Here is a 17,797-nt window from a genome sequence, read left to right as displayed (position 1 = left end):
CACTAATGCCACTCATCAATGTGTTTGTTCTACCATTTTTCACCACCACCTAACTTTGTGGGTTTTAAGTTGGGTTCACATTTGGTACTACCACCTAATATATTACCTGTGTTTATTATTGTAATTTTTTAATCGAATACCTAATAAAATGCTCTTACCTTACCATTCTATTAATTTCTAGTTTTTCATTGGGTGTTTAATATTAATTGATGAAGGTTATACCCTGCCTCATTTATTCAGATCTTTCTTTACTAAAACTGTAACTGTTCAAAATTGGAATTTTTTATTTTTTTTATCTTGTGGTTTCTTGGCTCTTTACCTGAGAGGAACAATCCAGGCTTTCTTGTCAGCATTGTTGCTTTTATTTTGTGATATAGAAAGAGTACAGAAAAGATCTAGAGGAAAGCATCCGTGGGAAGGGACTCAGTGAAATGGAAGATACACCCGACATGCTAAGAGCAAAGAACGCCACTCAAATCCTCAACGAGGTGGGCCCACAGCCGAGTGCATGCACTGAGTTAACACAGCATCCTCTCCTTTCTAGCCAGGTTACACACACACACACACACACACACACACACTCTCACACACACACATACCACACGGAATAAAGAGAGTTTTAGATTTTCAAATTCCATATCCAAAATGATTATTACCATTAAATAAAAAATATCTTAATTTCTAATAAGTTGATAGTATAACAGCCTGTATCTCTCACTATGTGTAGCTATCACTGTCATAACCTGTTATCTAATATTATTTGATTTAACCTTGATCCAATTGGTGTGCTTGTTTAAATAAACACACCACACTGGAGTGGTATGCACCTAAGTTTAATCCTAGTTATGTACCAAACCAGATTTAAAATTCGCTTTATAGTTTAATTTTCTAAATAGAGGATTCTAAACTGGTCCAAAGGAGGCCTTACGTTGAGTCACGTTTCCTAAAATGGGCTTCAGTGGTTACCACTCCATCCTGTCATAGGGAACAGTGAAGGTGAACACTTGCAATTAAGGTGGCCTGTTACATGGCTTTATATTCACTCTGTACATTTATTACCTCATCGTGGAAGTTAGCTAACTTTCTTTTAATGCTACTATAGAAAGAATATAAGAAAGACCTCGAGCTGGAAGTCAAAGGAAGAGGCCTGAATGCCATGGCCAATGAAACCCCCGACTTTGTGAGGGCCAGAAATGCTACTGATATTGCCAGTCAGGTCAGTGTTACTACGTCATATCAATCTTTCAGAAAATTACCTGTGATTGCAGTGACATGATGTTGTCCTATTATCTTACTTGTTGGTCAATGAGAATCAAATGCGTTTGTGGCATTCGTAAGCATCTGCCTGGTGGAATCCATTCTAACAAAAAGATCAGGGACCCTTTGCCAGGCCTGCTTCCATCGGCCTTTCCGAGCCTATAGCCACAGAGATGTTCAGAACAAAGGGCAGAAGTTGGGGAACCAAATACCTGCCTGGACCTGGGACCGACTCCGACATCCCAGGCCTTGTTTCTTAGTGAACACACTTCTCACTTGGCACCAAGAATTCCTTGCTTAGCATATTTTGGGAGTTCTTTCTTTCCCTCCTTGCAAGGCCTAAGTTTAAAACACAATTTTTAGGCATCCTACATTGTCTAATACTAATTGGTAAGGGTCTTTTGCTTATTTGTCCTGCTCCCAGCTCTTATGTTGGTAAGCAATCCACGCCTTACTATCTGTTTATTATCTCTCTCCTTTCCCTTTATCTCTCCCCTCTACCCTCTTCTGCACCCAGGCTCAACTAGAGAGTAAGTTTTTAACTGCTAGGAATCAACCTTTTTTTCTGAATCTTACTCTTTAGTATAAAGCTATAAACACAATAGGAAAAAATGTCTGTTAAATGGCAAATGAATGAATCTTTTTGGAAAAGAAATATTGATCACCTCTTAATCAAACTAAACCAACAAATATTGTGCACATTAGAAACATTTATCTAATTGTTGCGTGTCCTTTTGCAGATTAAGTATAAGCAATCAGCAGAAATGGAAAAAGCCAATTTCACTTCTGTGGTTGATACTCCAGAGATCATTCATGCCCAGCAAGTCAAGAACCTTTCAAGCCAGGTAAGGGCATTCATCACAGTATCACTCACTGACCGAAATCGTGAAGAACAAAACTCTTTCCACTAATACCTAAGTTGGTGCTTTCAAATTACAAGTTTGCCCAATGAAAAAGAAGAGATTCATCTATGATGCAAGTTTGAGTCAAAGTTGAGAATTCTGCATCAGAATTAAAATAGATTTTATGAGAGAGTTTTAAGGTACTGAAGAACTGTTACATGGTACCACCCATAATGAATGAATCAATATCCTAACACGTAAAGCCTCTTATAATGTGGATATAACATTTGTGTTAAAAAAAAAATGGTGTTCAGTCTAGAAGAAACAAAGTAGACAGTCCACATTTGGATTATTAATTTTTTTAACGAGATTGAGATTATGCCATCAACACCAACCACACAATCTAACCGATCCCTCCCATGGTAAATAACAAACTCTCCATTGTCTCAGAAACAGGGAGATGAAGAAGTGTAGGCTGTCATTCATACACCAGGATATGCCCTCATTTGTTTTAATCTTCAATGATATCAGGAATCTGTAATTTATTTGAGTAGACCCAAGTTAGAATTTGTGCTTGCCGTCTGATCAGAGAGTTCTAAAGCAGTAGATAAGCACCTGGAAGAGTAGATTTTCCTGGCCCCACCCTGGAATTTTGAAGCTAGTGGGTCTGATGTAGGCCCTGGAAATCTGTTTTATTTCTTTTTGGTTTGTTTTTCATCTTCACAGATGATCTCTTAATGACAGTCAGGTTGGAGGAATCATGAATTTAAGCCCTTTATGAGCAACGTATAGTTTTATATCATAAAGTTAGACATGAAAAACATAGTTATCACCAGAGAGTGGCTCAATTAGGAAGCAGATATATTCAAATGTGAGAAATGAACCTTTTATTTGGGGGATGATATGTGGGGAAGAATTTTGTTACCAAAATCATATGAGCCCCAGGGTACCATGTTGTTGGGGGAGCCAGGAAGGCCAACAACGTTTCTGGGGCTGTGAGAGGCTCACCAGTCAAATAACCTTCTGCCTTTTGACCTTGTTAATCTTTAAAGAAAACCTCGGTACGCAGACCTTTTCAGGGAAGGATTAATTCACTTATTCTGCTCTCCTAGACCTCTCCTGGGCTAGTTCCCCAAGGCCTAAAATATGGCCAGGCAGGTTACTTCCTTCCCAGTTCAGAGCAGTATTTTCTGGAGTGAGGGAAAGGTGCTTGTACTTTCCACAAAATTGCTTCTTGGTTTCCACTGGCGAGCTTTTATTTTATGACTTCTAAACCTCACACTTGGAGGTGAAGGCAAGTAGTGTGAGCTGACCCACAAATGCACGATCATATTCTGAATACTTCTTCATGCCAGGAAGTCTGGGACGCCCGCCTCTCAGGATAACTCCAAGTTCCATGTGCAAACTGATCGCCCCTCTTCGTGAATAACACAAAGTCTACACACCAGTTAAAACAGCTTTTGCTTAACCTTTGAAAAAAAAAATTTTTTTTTTTAAAGAAAAGGAGGACTGGTTCTATTCTTTCTCAAAACAATGAGAACTCTTTGCCTTATATTTACATAACTAAGAAGTCACTCAGTTGACTCACTCCCCCTCTCCAAGGAAATCCAGAAATCTTTGCTTTAACTAGCTTCCTTTAGACAAACAAAATCCAAGCTGAAATCTCTTATTGGTTGAAACTGATTCTTGTTTGTTGTCTTTGAGTAGATTAAATTTTTCAACACTTGTAAATGTAATTTGTATATAATATAATTTAGATAGATAAAGAGTTATAGAATCATTTTATCCCATTACAAAAGTGGCTAGACTCTTTCCTCAGCCCTCCATCCTACACACTCAAACTTCCTCTAAAAGTGGCAGAAACTAGAACTAAATACACATAAGCTAAAGAGAAAAGTGGAAGGACCTGGTGACAAGCAATATAAGAAAAATCAGGCCCTAAGGCAAAGTGTTTCACTTTTTAAAACTGGAAATGGTTAGTTTAGTCGGTGATTAGTTTAGTCGCGGGGGATTGATTGCATAGGTGTCTGGGAGAAAAAGCACCCACTGTGGGAGTTTCTGCAACCAAAGTCTGGGCAGGGGTTGGAAAGCCCAAGAAAAGTGATGGCTGGCTCAGAGCTGTCTTTGGCCAGTTGGTTGGTCAGTTACTTTGATCATGGTGGTGGCCCCAGGTCAGTTTATTAGTAGTAGAGCCACCAACCCTGCCAGGCCAGTTTCTGCAATGTCAGAGCTGTGTCCGAGAAAAGCCTGCTGCGTCTGCAGCGTGCTCTTTCCTGTCGTCAACAGGCCCGACCACACCAGCTCATGACTGAGCAAACATGTCCTTATCACCAGCTAAGGTGACTTTTGGGAGGCCTTGTTGACGACTCTTAACCCTCTTACTTCTCTCCACCTGCCTATTACATAGTCTGGCTCCATCTGCTACTGAACTCAGGTTCGGTGCCGCTGGCTGCCTGAAGAGTCCAAAACACTAGAGTGACAAGGGTTGGTGAGGAGAAAAGCGTCTTTTATTCTAGATGCCAGCAGCTAGGGAAGATGGCAGACTCATGCATAAAAAAACAAAACCTTCCCAGAGCCAAAATGATTAAGAGGTTTTATAGGCAGGTAATTGGGAAAGAACAAAGGAGACAGACCTGAGGGCGAATAGCTGAGAAGTCATCTCCCAGGGTCTTCTGAGGCCTCAGGTCTGTGTTAGTGTCATCTTACATCTCATTGTCCGTAGCTATCTGCGGAAAAACTGCTAGGAGTTGTGAGAAAGCTAGGGAGTTGTGATCTTGGATCCTGACATCTGTCTGGGTGCCTGAGGATGAAAGAAGCTGCCCTTTTCAGGTTAGGATGTTTGTTCATTAACAGGGTATGGGTAGCCTTGAAAAAGAGAGCAGAGTTCTTCAGTTAATCAGTGGGAGGAGAAATAAAGAGGACACACCTGAATATCAGGATGGCGCAAACTGCAAACTAGCTAAATTTAATTACATTATTAATCTACCAGATTTCACCCTTACACATCCAGTTCACTGTAGGTGGCCTCATCTCCCTCCCTGCCAGGACACTTGCTGGCTGTCACCTCCCTCTTGTGGAACAGCCAACAAATGCCTCCCTCTGCCAGCTTTGCAGTGAAAGTGGATCTTATTAAATACCTGGGCTCAGTTCTCTTCGGGCCCAGACATTGGTACTCACTCACCAAGAGTGAGTGTACAACTCCCTAACATCCTTCAACAGGCAAGAAAATACAAAGGACTTTCCCTCTGCTGAGCAGAAAGGGCTATTTTAGGTGGCATTGGTTCATATCCCTGTAGTGTTCTCCATCCTGATTTTTGGAATCTATTCCCAGAAAAAGTACAAGGAAGATGCAGAGAAGAGCATGTCATATTACGAAACAGTTTTGGACACCCCAGAAATGCAGAGAGTTCGGGAGAACCAAAAGAACTTCAGTCTTGTAAGTTTGTGTTGAATCAACGACACAGCCCACTGATACCTGGGACTCGCGAGGCAGGGTGGGGAGGCTTTGGTACCCCACCTGCAGTGGGGACGTGGAGCAGTCCCCCACATCTCCCAGCCTCCAGTCTCACCTCATATTTCAATCCCAAACCACAGCATGAAAAATCCTCTGTCACTTTGTTGGTGGCTTCCTGTCCCTGAATATGAACTATCAGCATTTTCCATGAGTGGCAACTCTATCTTTTTCAAAGTTCATTCTAGGCGAGGGATACATTTTTTAAAAACCTAATTTAACACATGACAAGTTTTAGGGTTTTTAAAAATTAGTTTGTCCACAAAAGTCTTATTAAAGAATTTCTCTTTGGCTGTCACACCGTGATTACTGTGAAATAGACAATTTTTAAAACATAGGATTTTAACCTCCTTCACACTGTCTAGAATTAAAAATAAATAAAACAATGTTGAAATCTTAACAAGATGTTTACTCTTTCTTCATAGCTCCAATACCAGTGTGACCTTAAAAACAGTAAAGGAAAAATTACAGTTGTTCAAGACACGCCAGAAATACTGCGTGTTAAAGAAAATCAAAAGAATTTCAGCTCGGTATATTTATTATTTATTTTCCATTTAATGCTAACCTAATAATTCCATTCTCCTCTTTAAAAATATACTAGCCTCACGTTGATTCAGACAATTAACATCTAACCTCTCCAGTTAATATTAACCATTATTTGTTAAAATTCCCCATACTTTGCTCTAAAATAGTCACTCCAGAGACCATTTGAATAGCAACTTAAATCTGCTAACAAAGTAACTTTTCTTTCTTTACAATTTTTAAATCCCAGAGCAGTAACATATGTTGTCTTGCTCCAGGAAGATGGATTTCTTTTTGACATTATGATTTCTTTTATTATCCCTCCCCAAAACAACTGACTTCATATTTCTTCAATGGATTTTGTGTTTTGTATAAGTGTGGTCTTTTTAAATCAACATTTTTTGTTTTGTTTTTTTCTCGTTCCGTATTAATACAGTATGAAAATCTTAAAAGAAATCTCAAAATCTGGAAAGTGACCCATGTTGTATGTTTGAGTTATGGAGGCTGACGTGGAAGACGTCACATACTCTAGCACTTGCCTAAGAACATTCTCTAGTGTCCTGTTTTCACAGAAGCCATGTTTCCTAGTCTTTCTCCAGGAATTGCTGGGTTTTTCTTTCTTCTTTGTAACACTGTTCTGATTCTGAATGTCCAGGTTTTATACAAAGAGGACCTCTCACCAGGAACAGCAATTGGAAAGACACCAGAGATGATGAGAGTGAAGCAAACACAGGATCACATTAGCTCGGTAAAGACGCCCTCCGTGGACTCATTTTCAATATTTTCTATCTCCTTTTGATATTTCACCTGTTCTCTGGGCTGCCCTCAAAACATTTGTCATTGGAAGCAGCTTAAGTTGTTAAAATTGTTGTCTGTGTTTAGGGCCTTCACGTAGTGCAGTGCTGTGGCGGTTTTCAAGAGGGGAGGTTAGACAGAGAAAATGGAGAGGCCTGTGTCAGAGCAAACCAAACCTGCATGGTGGTTAAAGTAGTGAAAAAAAACCCAACACATTTTATTAGGGACTATTGCAATATAGGAGAAAAGAGATCTCAGTATAGAACTAGACTCAATTTCAAATACAACAAGGAAAAGTGAGAACTTATGGCAGGGGATGGGAGTTGGGGTGAATGGGGAGAGAATCAGTGGATAGAAAAGTACTCAGAGGAAACATCAAGCGTAAGGAGGCATGTGGCTAAACCCACTTCACGGGATTCTTGCTGGAGGAAGGGTGATCTGATCAGACTTCACTTGGGGGATGGTTGGGGATGAGGAATTTGGTCAGATATCGAGGGTGATGAGATATAGAGGGTGGAGCATTCTGGTTAAACTGACTTAACAGGACTCTTGCTAAAACTGGGCAATGCAAAGATGGACAGTCAAGTCCAAAACTCGAGGCCTAGTAGGAAGGAGGATTCAGAGGAGCCTGACTAAGGTTTGATCAAGGCGAGACTCAGGCACCAAAAGTAGAATGCATATGTTAGAGTCAAAGAATCAGCCTTCCTGGATATATGTATGTCAATGTATCTCTCCTTGTCCAATGAGCTGTTGGGTATAAAAACATCAGAGGACACAGGAAAGACAGCGGCTGCAACTGAAGTATGGACCCCTGCCCTCAAAGAGACAAGAGAGAGACCAAATGTGTTTGTTCTTGGCATTGTTCTCCTCTCACCCAATATCAGAATGTGGCCCCATTCAAACTAAGTATACAGCTTGTGAGATTTCATTGTGATTTCAAAAATTGTGGGACTACTAATGAAACACATGTACATGTTCCCCTTTTTATATCTGCAGGTGAAGTATAAGGAAGCAATTGGACAAGGAACCCCCATCCCTGACCTGCCGGAAGTAAAACGTGTCAAGGAGACGCAGAAGCACATTAGCTCGGTAGTAGCTCATATGCTCAGCATGCATTTGTGCAACCAGCCCCCTCCCAATTGCTACCTAGCTCCAGGATCTCACCCCTTGTTCCCTCTACTCAGGGCTTCCCATGCCCTGGGGATGGTGTGAACCTTCCCTCAGTCCTGAGAAGGGCACTGCAGTTTGCAAAAGTATGTAAGATACCTCTGTCTTCACAAAATCAAGGCTTCTTGATGAATTGTCACACCTACAGTTCCTAACATAAAATATTCCAACAGCAGTAATTAGGTTATTGGGGTGATCTCAAGTTAGTCAACAAAGCATATACCTATAAACATAGAAGTAATATAAAATACATTTTTATATACCCATATCCATATATCCATATATCTGTATCTATCTATCATCTATCTATCTATCTATCTATCTATCTATCTATCTATCTATCTATCTATCTATCTATCTATCTACCTACCTATCATCTACCTATCTATCTGCATGTGTGTATATCTCAGGACATTCTTTACCATCCAGAAGACCCTAGGTAGACTTGTGATGTCTCTGCAGCCTCCTCCCCTCCCTTTCAAGATTTCTTGCCCTGTATTGTCCGCTCTTTCCTGGTAAATGCAGTGCATGTTTAAGGTGCTGGCTGGCATGTACCCACCAGGGTATATTATATATTAAGCTTCTAATAGGAATTTCAGGCACCTGTGCTCAGTGTGTGGTATGTGTATGTGTGTGTGGTGGAGAGGGTGTGTGGGAGGTGTCCTCCATGCCTGAAATAATCAGGTTAAGTACACATTTCTCCTGATCCTGTGTCCAGCTAACCCACACTGGGTAGGGACCCCTTTCCCAGTATGTGTATGAGTAGTGCGCACGCACACGCGCACACACACACACACACACACACACACACACACACAGACACAGTTTCTTATTCGTAAGCAGATTGTAAGCAATTGCTAGCTACTAGCAAGAGACTGTGTGAAGTTTGGGAAATAGTTTGTGGCCAATAAAAGCTGAAGACCTTGTTCTTAGAGATTTTCCTGGTTCCTGAAGGCCTGAACTCATCATTTAATTTCCATTAGAAGGCACTTGTTATTGGTCTTGTATGTCATTCATATTATTTAACCTCATTCCCTTTTCACTCCCTGCCCACCCTCTGGCTTTCTGGTGATACAAACTTCATTTAGAGTTTTGTGTCCACTAATCCACGAAAACAGGCCCTCAGCTCCGTTGTCGCCTTTGATTTCAAGTTCCTGTCTTTCTCTGATTTTGTTGTGTTCTGCTCTTCACGATCAGTTCTGCTGCCTGGCTGGGTAAAGAAACACAAGTTTGTACAAAGACAGTAGATTTTTAATGATCCTTAAAAGTTTCCTAGCAAAACAAAGATGTCAACACTAGTTTGTCAGTGATTTCAGAAATTCATCTGTGACACAAATTCCTATGTTCCTCGTGGTGCTCCTATGCCAGGCTGTAGCACGCCATAGAATCTATCCACTTAAAAAGAGTACATTTATTCTTTTAGCCTAAAAATTCTTACCATTCAGAGGGAAAGAGCCTAGCGGTTCAGGAAGTTCTTCACTCTTCGTTAAAATGTACAGTCCTTTGATACTACCTCTAACAAATAGGGACATCCCCCAGTTAGAAAAACACCAATTGGTATGATCCATCAATCACCAGTAAAAATTTCAGGGAAAGATGCTCTTCTTCCTGAAAAAATAAACTATTTGTCTCCTCACATCAAGCATACTTACAGATGAAGTGCCAGCTGGGAATTTTCAGTAGAAAATACAGGACAAACAGAAAATTCTCAATAACTCTGAAGGAATAGAGTATCACGTGATTAGAAAAATTTAAACCAAGCAACCTATTTTACATACAACAGATTTATTGCGGACCTACTATGTTGAAGACACTAATACTAGATATTATAAAATGGAGAGATTTTCCTCATTGTTGAATTCATTACTACTGTTTAATGCATTCTAGGAATGTGTTAAGTGTTTACTATAGAAAATTCATAATTTAGTGCTCAATTTTCAAAGTAGTAAAAATTACAACTTTTGAAGAGAACATAAATGTTCGTAGCATTGCTCTCCCTTCTTCCTTGAGTGTCATGTTTGAAAGCGAGATTGTTGTTAATGAGTTTCCACCAAATAACACACCTGTGGCTGTAATCCAAAGGATTTGTGGTCATTTTACCTTTTTGGGTATTTTAATTATCTCCTACAGGTCATGTACAAAGAAAACTTGGGAACAGGCATTCCAACCTCTGTCACTCCCGAGATTGAGAGGGTCAAACGCAATCAAGAGAACTTTAGCTCGGTATTTATAAATAATAAATAAGAAACTCCATTTCCCATTAAAAAAATTACCAGAATAACCAATCATCCTTTTTAAAAAAGTAACACCTTCATAACAATTCTGTGTGTGTCTCTGTGTGGATGTGTGTGTTATTACCTGACCAAAACCATCTGGACTTATTTATATAAAGTGACTCACTTTTCTGATGGTACTTTAACACTTTCAGCAACTGACAAGTGTGAGTACTTAGATGTGAAATACTGTTAGTAAAATTAACACAAGATTCCTCATCATTTTACTCCTCTCCTATAACTCAATGCTTTCTATTCTACTTTTTCATTCTCAGGATTAGCATTGTAGAGTTCATTAAAATTGTGCAGTAAAAAGTAAAAGCACTATTTTTACTAAATATTATTCACTAAAAAACTGTCCCCTCACATACACCCCCACCTTTAAATTTCTCCCTTCCTTAATCTTTGCACTTGTTTTGAATGTCTTCTGGGTACTTTCTTGTATCTCACAGGTTTTGTACAAAGAAAATTTGGGGAAAGGAACCCCAACACCTATCACTCCAGAGATGGAGAGAGTCAAACGCAATCAAGAGAACTTTAGCTCGGTATTTCTTAGGGGACAAAAAATAAAATCCCTTAATTCCTATTTAAAATAATATTTAACACATTACAAATATCTGATTTTTCTTCCTATAAAATTACTAAATTTGTATAATGAAAATGATAGCAAATATTACCTCAGTTTTCAACGCAAATCTAATTTAGTATTTAGTTCTGGTGTGAACTTTTAACTGTGTTTTCCCTAAAACATAGCTATTGATCACTTTCCTTAAACACCTGTAATATTCAGTGTCTCCTTCCTCAGACCCTCCTTGAATAGCAATAGGTATTTCTAACTGGTGTGGCACATGTCAAAAGTAGCATCTAACACCCCATCAAGAGGTCAACGTTGATTAGAATTTTATTGGTATTTATTCTAGTTCTGTTTGATGTGTTTGTTGTCTGTGTTTGCAGCTTTTCTTAAAAGAATGTGATTTTAAACATTTTCATTCAAAAGATAACATAGCAATTCATAGTAACTCAGAAATACAAATTTCCTTGACTCAGCTATTGTTGCATACCATGCAAGATATAATTGAGCTTTCCTTTGGAATAGTTTCAGGATCATTGAAAGCTAATATTTATTTAGCTTTAAATACTTATTTTTTGTATTACTCCAAGACCCCCCTTCCCTAATTTAGAGTTACCGACAACTCGTTATGGATATTAGTTTCAGTTCATTTGAATGCTATTTGATAAGGCCTAATCCTTCCTTGAGAGAAGGCCTATGTAAATAAGTGACTCCTGCCTGCAGCCTGGCAGCTGTGTCTGTATTAATGTCACTTACAGACAGACATCATACTGTGTGTGACTAAATGTCCAAAGGTGGTCTATAGTTGTTCTATTTCTTAAAAAGTTATTTAGGACTATTTTACATAATTATGAAAACAAAGAAAGATAATTTTAGAGATTATTTTAAAGGCTATGGTTACTTAAAAGATGGGTCCAGGCTGATTTGATTGTTGGTTTTGTGCACACAGATTTTGTACAAAGAGAATTTGAGCAAGGGGACCCCCCTACCTGTCACTCCTGAGATGGAGCGAGTCAAACGCAATCAAGAAAACTTTAGCTCGGTATCTGCCAGAAAGCTCTTTTAACTCCATATTAAAATGATAATAACTTTCTATAAAACCAAACTTCTCTCTATGAGTCCCTTTAAAATAATCAATTTAACAAACCCTTGTTTTAAAATCTCATCTACTGAATCCTGTATTCCAGATCTTTAACTGCCATTTGATTCTCATGTTTTATACTTTCTATAATAGTCCCTTAAAACTTTTAAATGGTTCCTTTCCTTCTTGTTTCACCTTTTATGTTACTATTGGGACTTTTGAAGTTAATTGATGTCCCCCAAAACCCCAAATACTGTAGCTCTTATTTATTTGGAACTGTTTTTATTTGATCTTTCTGGGTTAGCATTGCAAGAAAAGGCACAGGGTGGAGGCCACATGTAGAAATAGTGGCTCTTGCTTGGAACAGGGGTTCCCTTAACACAGATCCTATCTGGATGAACAGAAATAGTGGGGAAGAAAGCAGCTCAGTATTGGGACCCAAAGCAATTCCATCTTGGTACTTGTCCTAAACAAGCCATTCCATGAATAGAAATCCAGACCGTCTGATTTTTTCTTAAAATATACAAATCAGATTATAAGCTTATATTTAATGTTATTTTCTCTTGCGTTAATATTGTTGCTGAAAACCTCTATAATCCTTAAAGAGCTTGTGAAACTTCTAAGGATCTTAGATTCCGATCTAAAAATCTGAATCAGATGTAATCAAATGTCACTAGGAAAACTTAGCTGGATTTTTTTTGTGTGGGGGGGGGAGGAGTGGGGGGAAGTTTAACCCAAAATGTTTTTAAATTGTCTTAGTCTTAAAAAATTGTCTTTTTAACTTAAATATTTTCTTAAATTTTGATTCTTTCACATAATTAGATCAGTAACTTCCTTTGGTCCCACTGTCTTCAGTTTTCTCTGTTTTCCTTTGTTTTTGATTACTATTCACTAACAACCTTTCAATTTGCTAAATTTTCAATATAAATTAATACTACAATTGGAATGTTATATTTACTGTTTCCCCTTTGGGTTTATTATTATTATTATTATCCCTTCGTTTGGAAAGGTTTGCATTAATTTTCAAAATTATTTTTATTATTTTCTTCTATATAAGAGTAAGTATATTATTATTTACATCTATTTGAAATCTTAATAACCTTGATAATCCTGGACAATTTCTTTCCCTTTTTCCTTCCTTCCTTTCTTCCTTCCTTCCTTCCTTCCTTCCTTCCTTCCTTCCTTCCTTCCTCCCTCCCTCCCTCCCTCCCTCCCTCCCTCCCTCCCTCCCTCCCTTCCTTCCTTTCTTCTTTCGTTTTTAAGAAACGATTTGTAATTTTTACACAGTTGCATTTAGGCGAAATTGTCCAGTGCATAGAACCTTTACGAGACCATGGGAAATAAACAATGCTATGTTTTAAAACATTGACTTTTAGACTTGACTACCTCTACACCTTGAGTTTACGCAGCAAAGTCCAATTTTGCCATAGATTTGGCCTGGGGGTTTAAATATCTGGTATTCTGTGAAACAGATGTTCTGTTTAAGGAAAATAAATATTTGCCAACCTAATTTAAAAATAATCTTTTTATTGTACACTAAGCATTTTGATGCCTTTATGAAATTAGTATTTCTATTTTTTTTCCTTTTTTCCTGATACAGGAAACAAACATTTAATATATGAGTTAGACTAAATTTTGAATATCAAATGGCAATTTAGCTAAGGAAATATGGAGTGTATTCTCATCCACATCTGTGCTTGAAAACACAAGTTAACTTGGTGAATTTGTCTTTTTCTGTTTGATGTCTGTGGTCTCATACTAGGTTCCCTACAAGATACAGGAAAGGGCTGTGTTAATTGCTCTTGTTTTTTCTGGATGCTTTCTTGTGTCATACAGGTGTTGTATAAAGAGAACCTCGGGAAAGGAATCCCGATTCCCATCACTCCAGAGATGGAGAGAGTCAAACACAATCAAGAAAACTGTAGTTCGGTATTTAAAAGAGAAAAAAAAAAAAAAATCCCTTAGCTATTTTTAAAATGTTTTAAAAGTATTAATGGCTACATTTTAAAATCTAATCAACTTATCCCAATTGACTTTGACACATCTTGTTCACAACTTAACGCTGCCATTTCCTATGATTAGTTTCCCCATTTTGATTAAACATTAGTATAATCACTTGACTTAAAAAAAAAAGTGTTCAATATTATATGCCAGCCTTTAAAAGCATAACATTCTCAATGTCTAAGCGTCTACATTTATCCTGCTTTGGCAAATTTGATCTGAACGTAAGCTTACAAAAATTTATTCTGCAACAAACTGTTGGTCTTATTTACTATTCTAAACTTCTCTGTCCCCACTGATACTTGCACAGATATTTTCAAGTTTCTTTCTTTTTTTCTTGCATCTTGTCATTGCTCTCCATTTGCCTTAAAAATAATTAATTCTTCCCAATAGGTTCACCCAAACTAAAAATTAAATACTTGGACTTCTTTTGAAAGTCAACAAAAGAAAATGTTTACATACATATCTTCATATTTATAATGTTTATAAAACCCATATATCCTTACATGGTTTATTAATAACATTCCCAAATCAAAAATAACTTCCTTCATTCACTTTCTGTCTCTTGCTGTTTTTATTTTTTCCCATCCTCATAACAAGCTGGGAAGGTCTAATTGTTCTTTTACGTGGTGGTCTCTCCCTGTTGCTCAGCCCTGCAGAGATTAATTCAAACAACACAAATAATAAAACATTCCTTTCCTATCTCTTAGTTTTCGCTGCTCTTTCCTGCATTCCCTTGCTTTTAAGGATGTCTCTAGGCTCACACAGGTTGGATCTAGAAACTTGTGGAATTTCCCTTTCTCTAACTCACCCTCTTCCTCTTTGCCCTTGACTCCCAGGTGCTCCTCAGAGGGGGAAAAATGGCTGATTGCTCTTTTTGTTCTGAATGCTTTCTTATCAAACAGGTTCTATACAAAGAAAACCTGGGGACGGGAACTCCAATCTCCATCACTCCTGAGATGCAAAGAGTCAAACACAATCAAGAAAACATTAGCTCGGTATTTTGGAGAGAAAGGGAATAGAAGATGCCATTTAACCTCATAATTAAATTGATAATAAACATTTTTTCTTTTTCAAAACCCACTCCCCCTTCCTTTGCTTCTAATATCCCTCACTTAGCTAAAGAACATACATGCTTTTGCATTTCTATGATACTACTATTAGTTCTATTTTTTAAATTTCAGTTAATGGATTTCTATCCCATATGGTATTTTAAAATATTTTTTTTTAAAAAAACCACTTGTCTTTTCGTTTGCTTGGATAACAACAAAATTGAAATCTAACAATCTTAAATCCTCACGTGATTGTTTAGGAGGCACTGTTCTCATAGACATGAAAAAATAACACAAATAACTCTGACAGCCTTTTCCCAGCAGCTGAGGTCCTTGGCGCCCTAGAGAGTGTCTCCCCATCCCAAGAATGGCTGTCATTAAAGTAGTTTGTGGCATTTTGTCAGTATATAACTCCTGGCTTCTAGGGACTACTGTGTCTTTTGGTAACAAGAAGTTGAACTCACCTTTAAAATCTCACAACAAATGAATTGTTACTTATGGTTGTTTTTCTGGATACTTTCTCATCTTACAGGTGTTATACAAAGAAAGCTTGGGCAAGGGAACCCCTTTACCTGTCACTCCAGAGATGGAGAGAGTCAAACACAATCAAGAAAACATTAGCTCGGTACTTTGGAGAGAAAGGGAAAAGAAAATGTTGTTTAACCTCATAATTAAATTGATACTAAACATTTCTTTTTTTTTAAACCCATTTCCTGTTCCTTTGCTTCTAATATACCTCACTGAGCTAAAGGACATACATACTTCTGTGTTTCTACGGTACTATTGTTATTTTTTTTTTTTTTAATTTCAGTTAATTCTGATTTCTATTCCATCTGGTATTTTAAAATACTTTTCTAAAAACTACTTGTCTTTTCGTTTGCTTGGATAACAACAAAACCGAAATCTAACAATCTTAAATCCTCACGTGATTGTTTAGGAGGCACCATTGTCATAGACATGAAAAAATAACATGAATAACTCTGACAGCCTTTTCCCAGCAGCTGAGGTCCTTGGTGCCCTAGAGAGTGTCTCCCCATCACAAGAATGGCTGTCATTAAAGTAGTTTGTGGCATCTTATCAGTATATATAACTCCTAGCTTCTTGGACTCGTGTGTCTTTTGGTAACAATGAAGTTGAACTCGCCTTTAAAAATCTCACAAGTGAAATGTTACTTATGGTTGTTTTTCTGGATGCTTTCTCATCCTACAGGTGTTATACAAAGAAAGCTTGGGCAAGGGAACCCCTTTACCTGTCACTCCAGAGATGGAGAGAGTCAAACACAATCAAGAAAACATTAGCTCGGTACTTTGGGAAGAAAATTAAGTTAAAAAACAAAACAAAACAAAAAACTACTTCTTTAATGATTTCAAATAATATATATTAATCCTGCTTTTTAAAGACAACTTAAATTTTGTGAATTTCTTGATCACATTTATCCTTTTTTCCTATAGAGCTACTCCTAGCCTTAACTCCATAATAACAAGACTGCTTTAATCCATAATTTAAAATTCTAATATCAGGAAGTGACAGATTTTCCAATAAAATTGTTTTGCTCATCTCTCCCCAAACTGGCTCTCTATCCACTACCCCCAAGGTCTCTTCGTTTTACGTACTCATGAAATTTGGGGTGGGGGGTGGCATAGTAGGTATAACGGGGCTCTTTCTGGAACATTGCAGTTGTGAGTTTGCTGTGTTTTTGTGCTGATGACTTTACGTTCTAATCTACCCGGTCAGACATGGATGAAGAGACCTTGGGAAAAATAACCCCGATCCTCTCCTTCAGGAATAATGACATAAATTAAGATCCAGTAGTGGTTTGGGCAAATGATTATTAATTTACTTAAAAAAGGAAGGCATCTCTAGAACTGTTTTTGTTTTATCCATTTTAGTTATTTTTGTTCCTTTGTCTTTATTATGGTCTTCAACTGTTAACTTAGTGGACCATTCTACAAGCCTGTGCTCTGTGATCTCACATATGTTGAGAAGTTGCCCCGGGGTTGGGGTTTGTGTCGAGGTGATGTTAGCTTATGGAATGAAGGAGCTTGTGGCCCTTCACGGTAGCACTGTCTCCAGGTTTCTCTAAATAGTTGAACGTAGTGTTTCTAAACCTCCAGTGTGCAGCGGAACCACCTGGAGGGTTTGTTAAACCAGATTACGGGGTCCTGCCTGCCCCCACTGCTTCTCATTCTATTAAGTCCCATGTGGGGACAGAAAATGTGCATTGCTAGCAAGTTCTCAGGTGATGCTAACCTTGCTGTCCAGGAGCCCCACTTTGAGAACCACCATTTTAACAGAAGTCTTCCTCTTGAATGGCATTTCCAAAACCTCCCCTGTCCCCGAGAATGACACTGAGGGGAGACATTGAGGTTGAAGATTTGTCATTACTATATGTTTTGTTGATTTACCATGATCGTAATATAATTGCTGACAATGTTTCCTTACTGAGAAGTTTGCTGTTCTATTACAACGCAAGAGGCAGAACACAGATAATAGCAAGGAAAAGAGGGAGGAGAAGTCCTTTGCTTGTTTGACGGCCCACGATTTCACGGATGTGTCTATATGAGTTTAAGTGCTGCGAAAGTTCTGGTCCCTCGCTGTTTCGTTAGGAGCAGCCTCAACCTTCTCGGTGGTATTCAAATCCAAGCCTCTAAGTCCTGTTTGGATGATCTGACAGGTGTTTGAATTTCACAGACTAGGGTAGCGAGAAGGCGGTCCCTCATCTCTT

At 38.2% G+C, this 17,797-nt stretch overlaps 1 protein-coding gene across 41 annotated transcripts in view; it reads left to right on the top strand.

The window, feature by feature from the left end:
* NEB (nebulin) overlaps window positions 1–17,797 on the top strand; it is a 182,696-nt gene that overhangs the window by 157,745 nt on the left and 7,154 nt on the right. For 10 of the 41 annotated variants that reach the window (XM_088794668.1, XM_088794659.1, XM_088794669.1 and 7 more), the window contains 14 exons: window positions 378–488; window positions 1,103–1,216; window positions 1,998–2,102; window positions 5,431–5,535; window positions 6,036–6,140; window positions 6,788–6,880; window positions 7,924–8,016; window positions 10,225–10,317; window positions 10,820–10,912; window positions 11,888–11,980; window positions 13,856–13,948; window positions 14,926–15,018; window positions 15,605–15,697; window positions 16,282–16,374. In XM_088794668.1, coding sequence (XP_088650794.1) covers window positions 378–488; window positions 1,103–1,216; window positions 1,998–2,102; window positions 5,431–5,535; window positions 6,036–6,140; window positions 6,788–6,880; window positions 7,924–8,016; window positions 10,225–10,317; window positions 10,820–10,912; window positions 11,888–11,980; window positions 13,856–13,948; window positions 14,926–15,018; window positions 15,605–15,697; window positions 16,282–16,374 — 1,377 coding nt within the window. The remainder of the gene's footprint in view (window positions 1–377; window positions 489–1,102; window positions 1,217–1,997; window positions 2,103–5,430; window positions 5,536–6,035; window positions 6,141–6,787; window positions 6,881–7,923; window positions 8,017–10,224; window positions 10,318–10,819; window positions 10,913–11,887; window positions 11,981–13,855; window positions 13,949–14,925; window positions 15,019–15,604; window positions 15,698–16,281; window positions 16,375–17,797) is intronic. The other 31 variants (XM_088794667.1, XM_074336248.2, XM_074336229.2 and 28 more) reach the window with 14 other exon arrangements.

This window comes from Rhinolophus sinicus, chromosome 17 (genome assembly GCF_057876585.1).
Source record: "Rhinolophus sinicus isolate RSI-liver-muscle chromosome 17, RSI-T2T, whole genome shotgun sequence".
In the NCBI taxonomy this organism is placed as follows: domain Eukaryota; kingdom Metazoa; phylum Chordata; class Mammalia; order Chiroptera; family Rhinolophidae; genus Rhinolophus; species Rhinolophus sinicus.
This window is presented reverse-complemented; position numbering and strand designations above follow the sequence as displayed.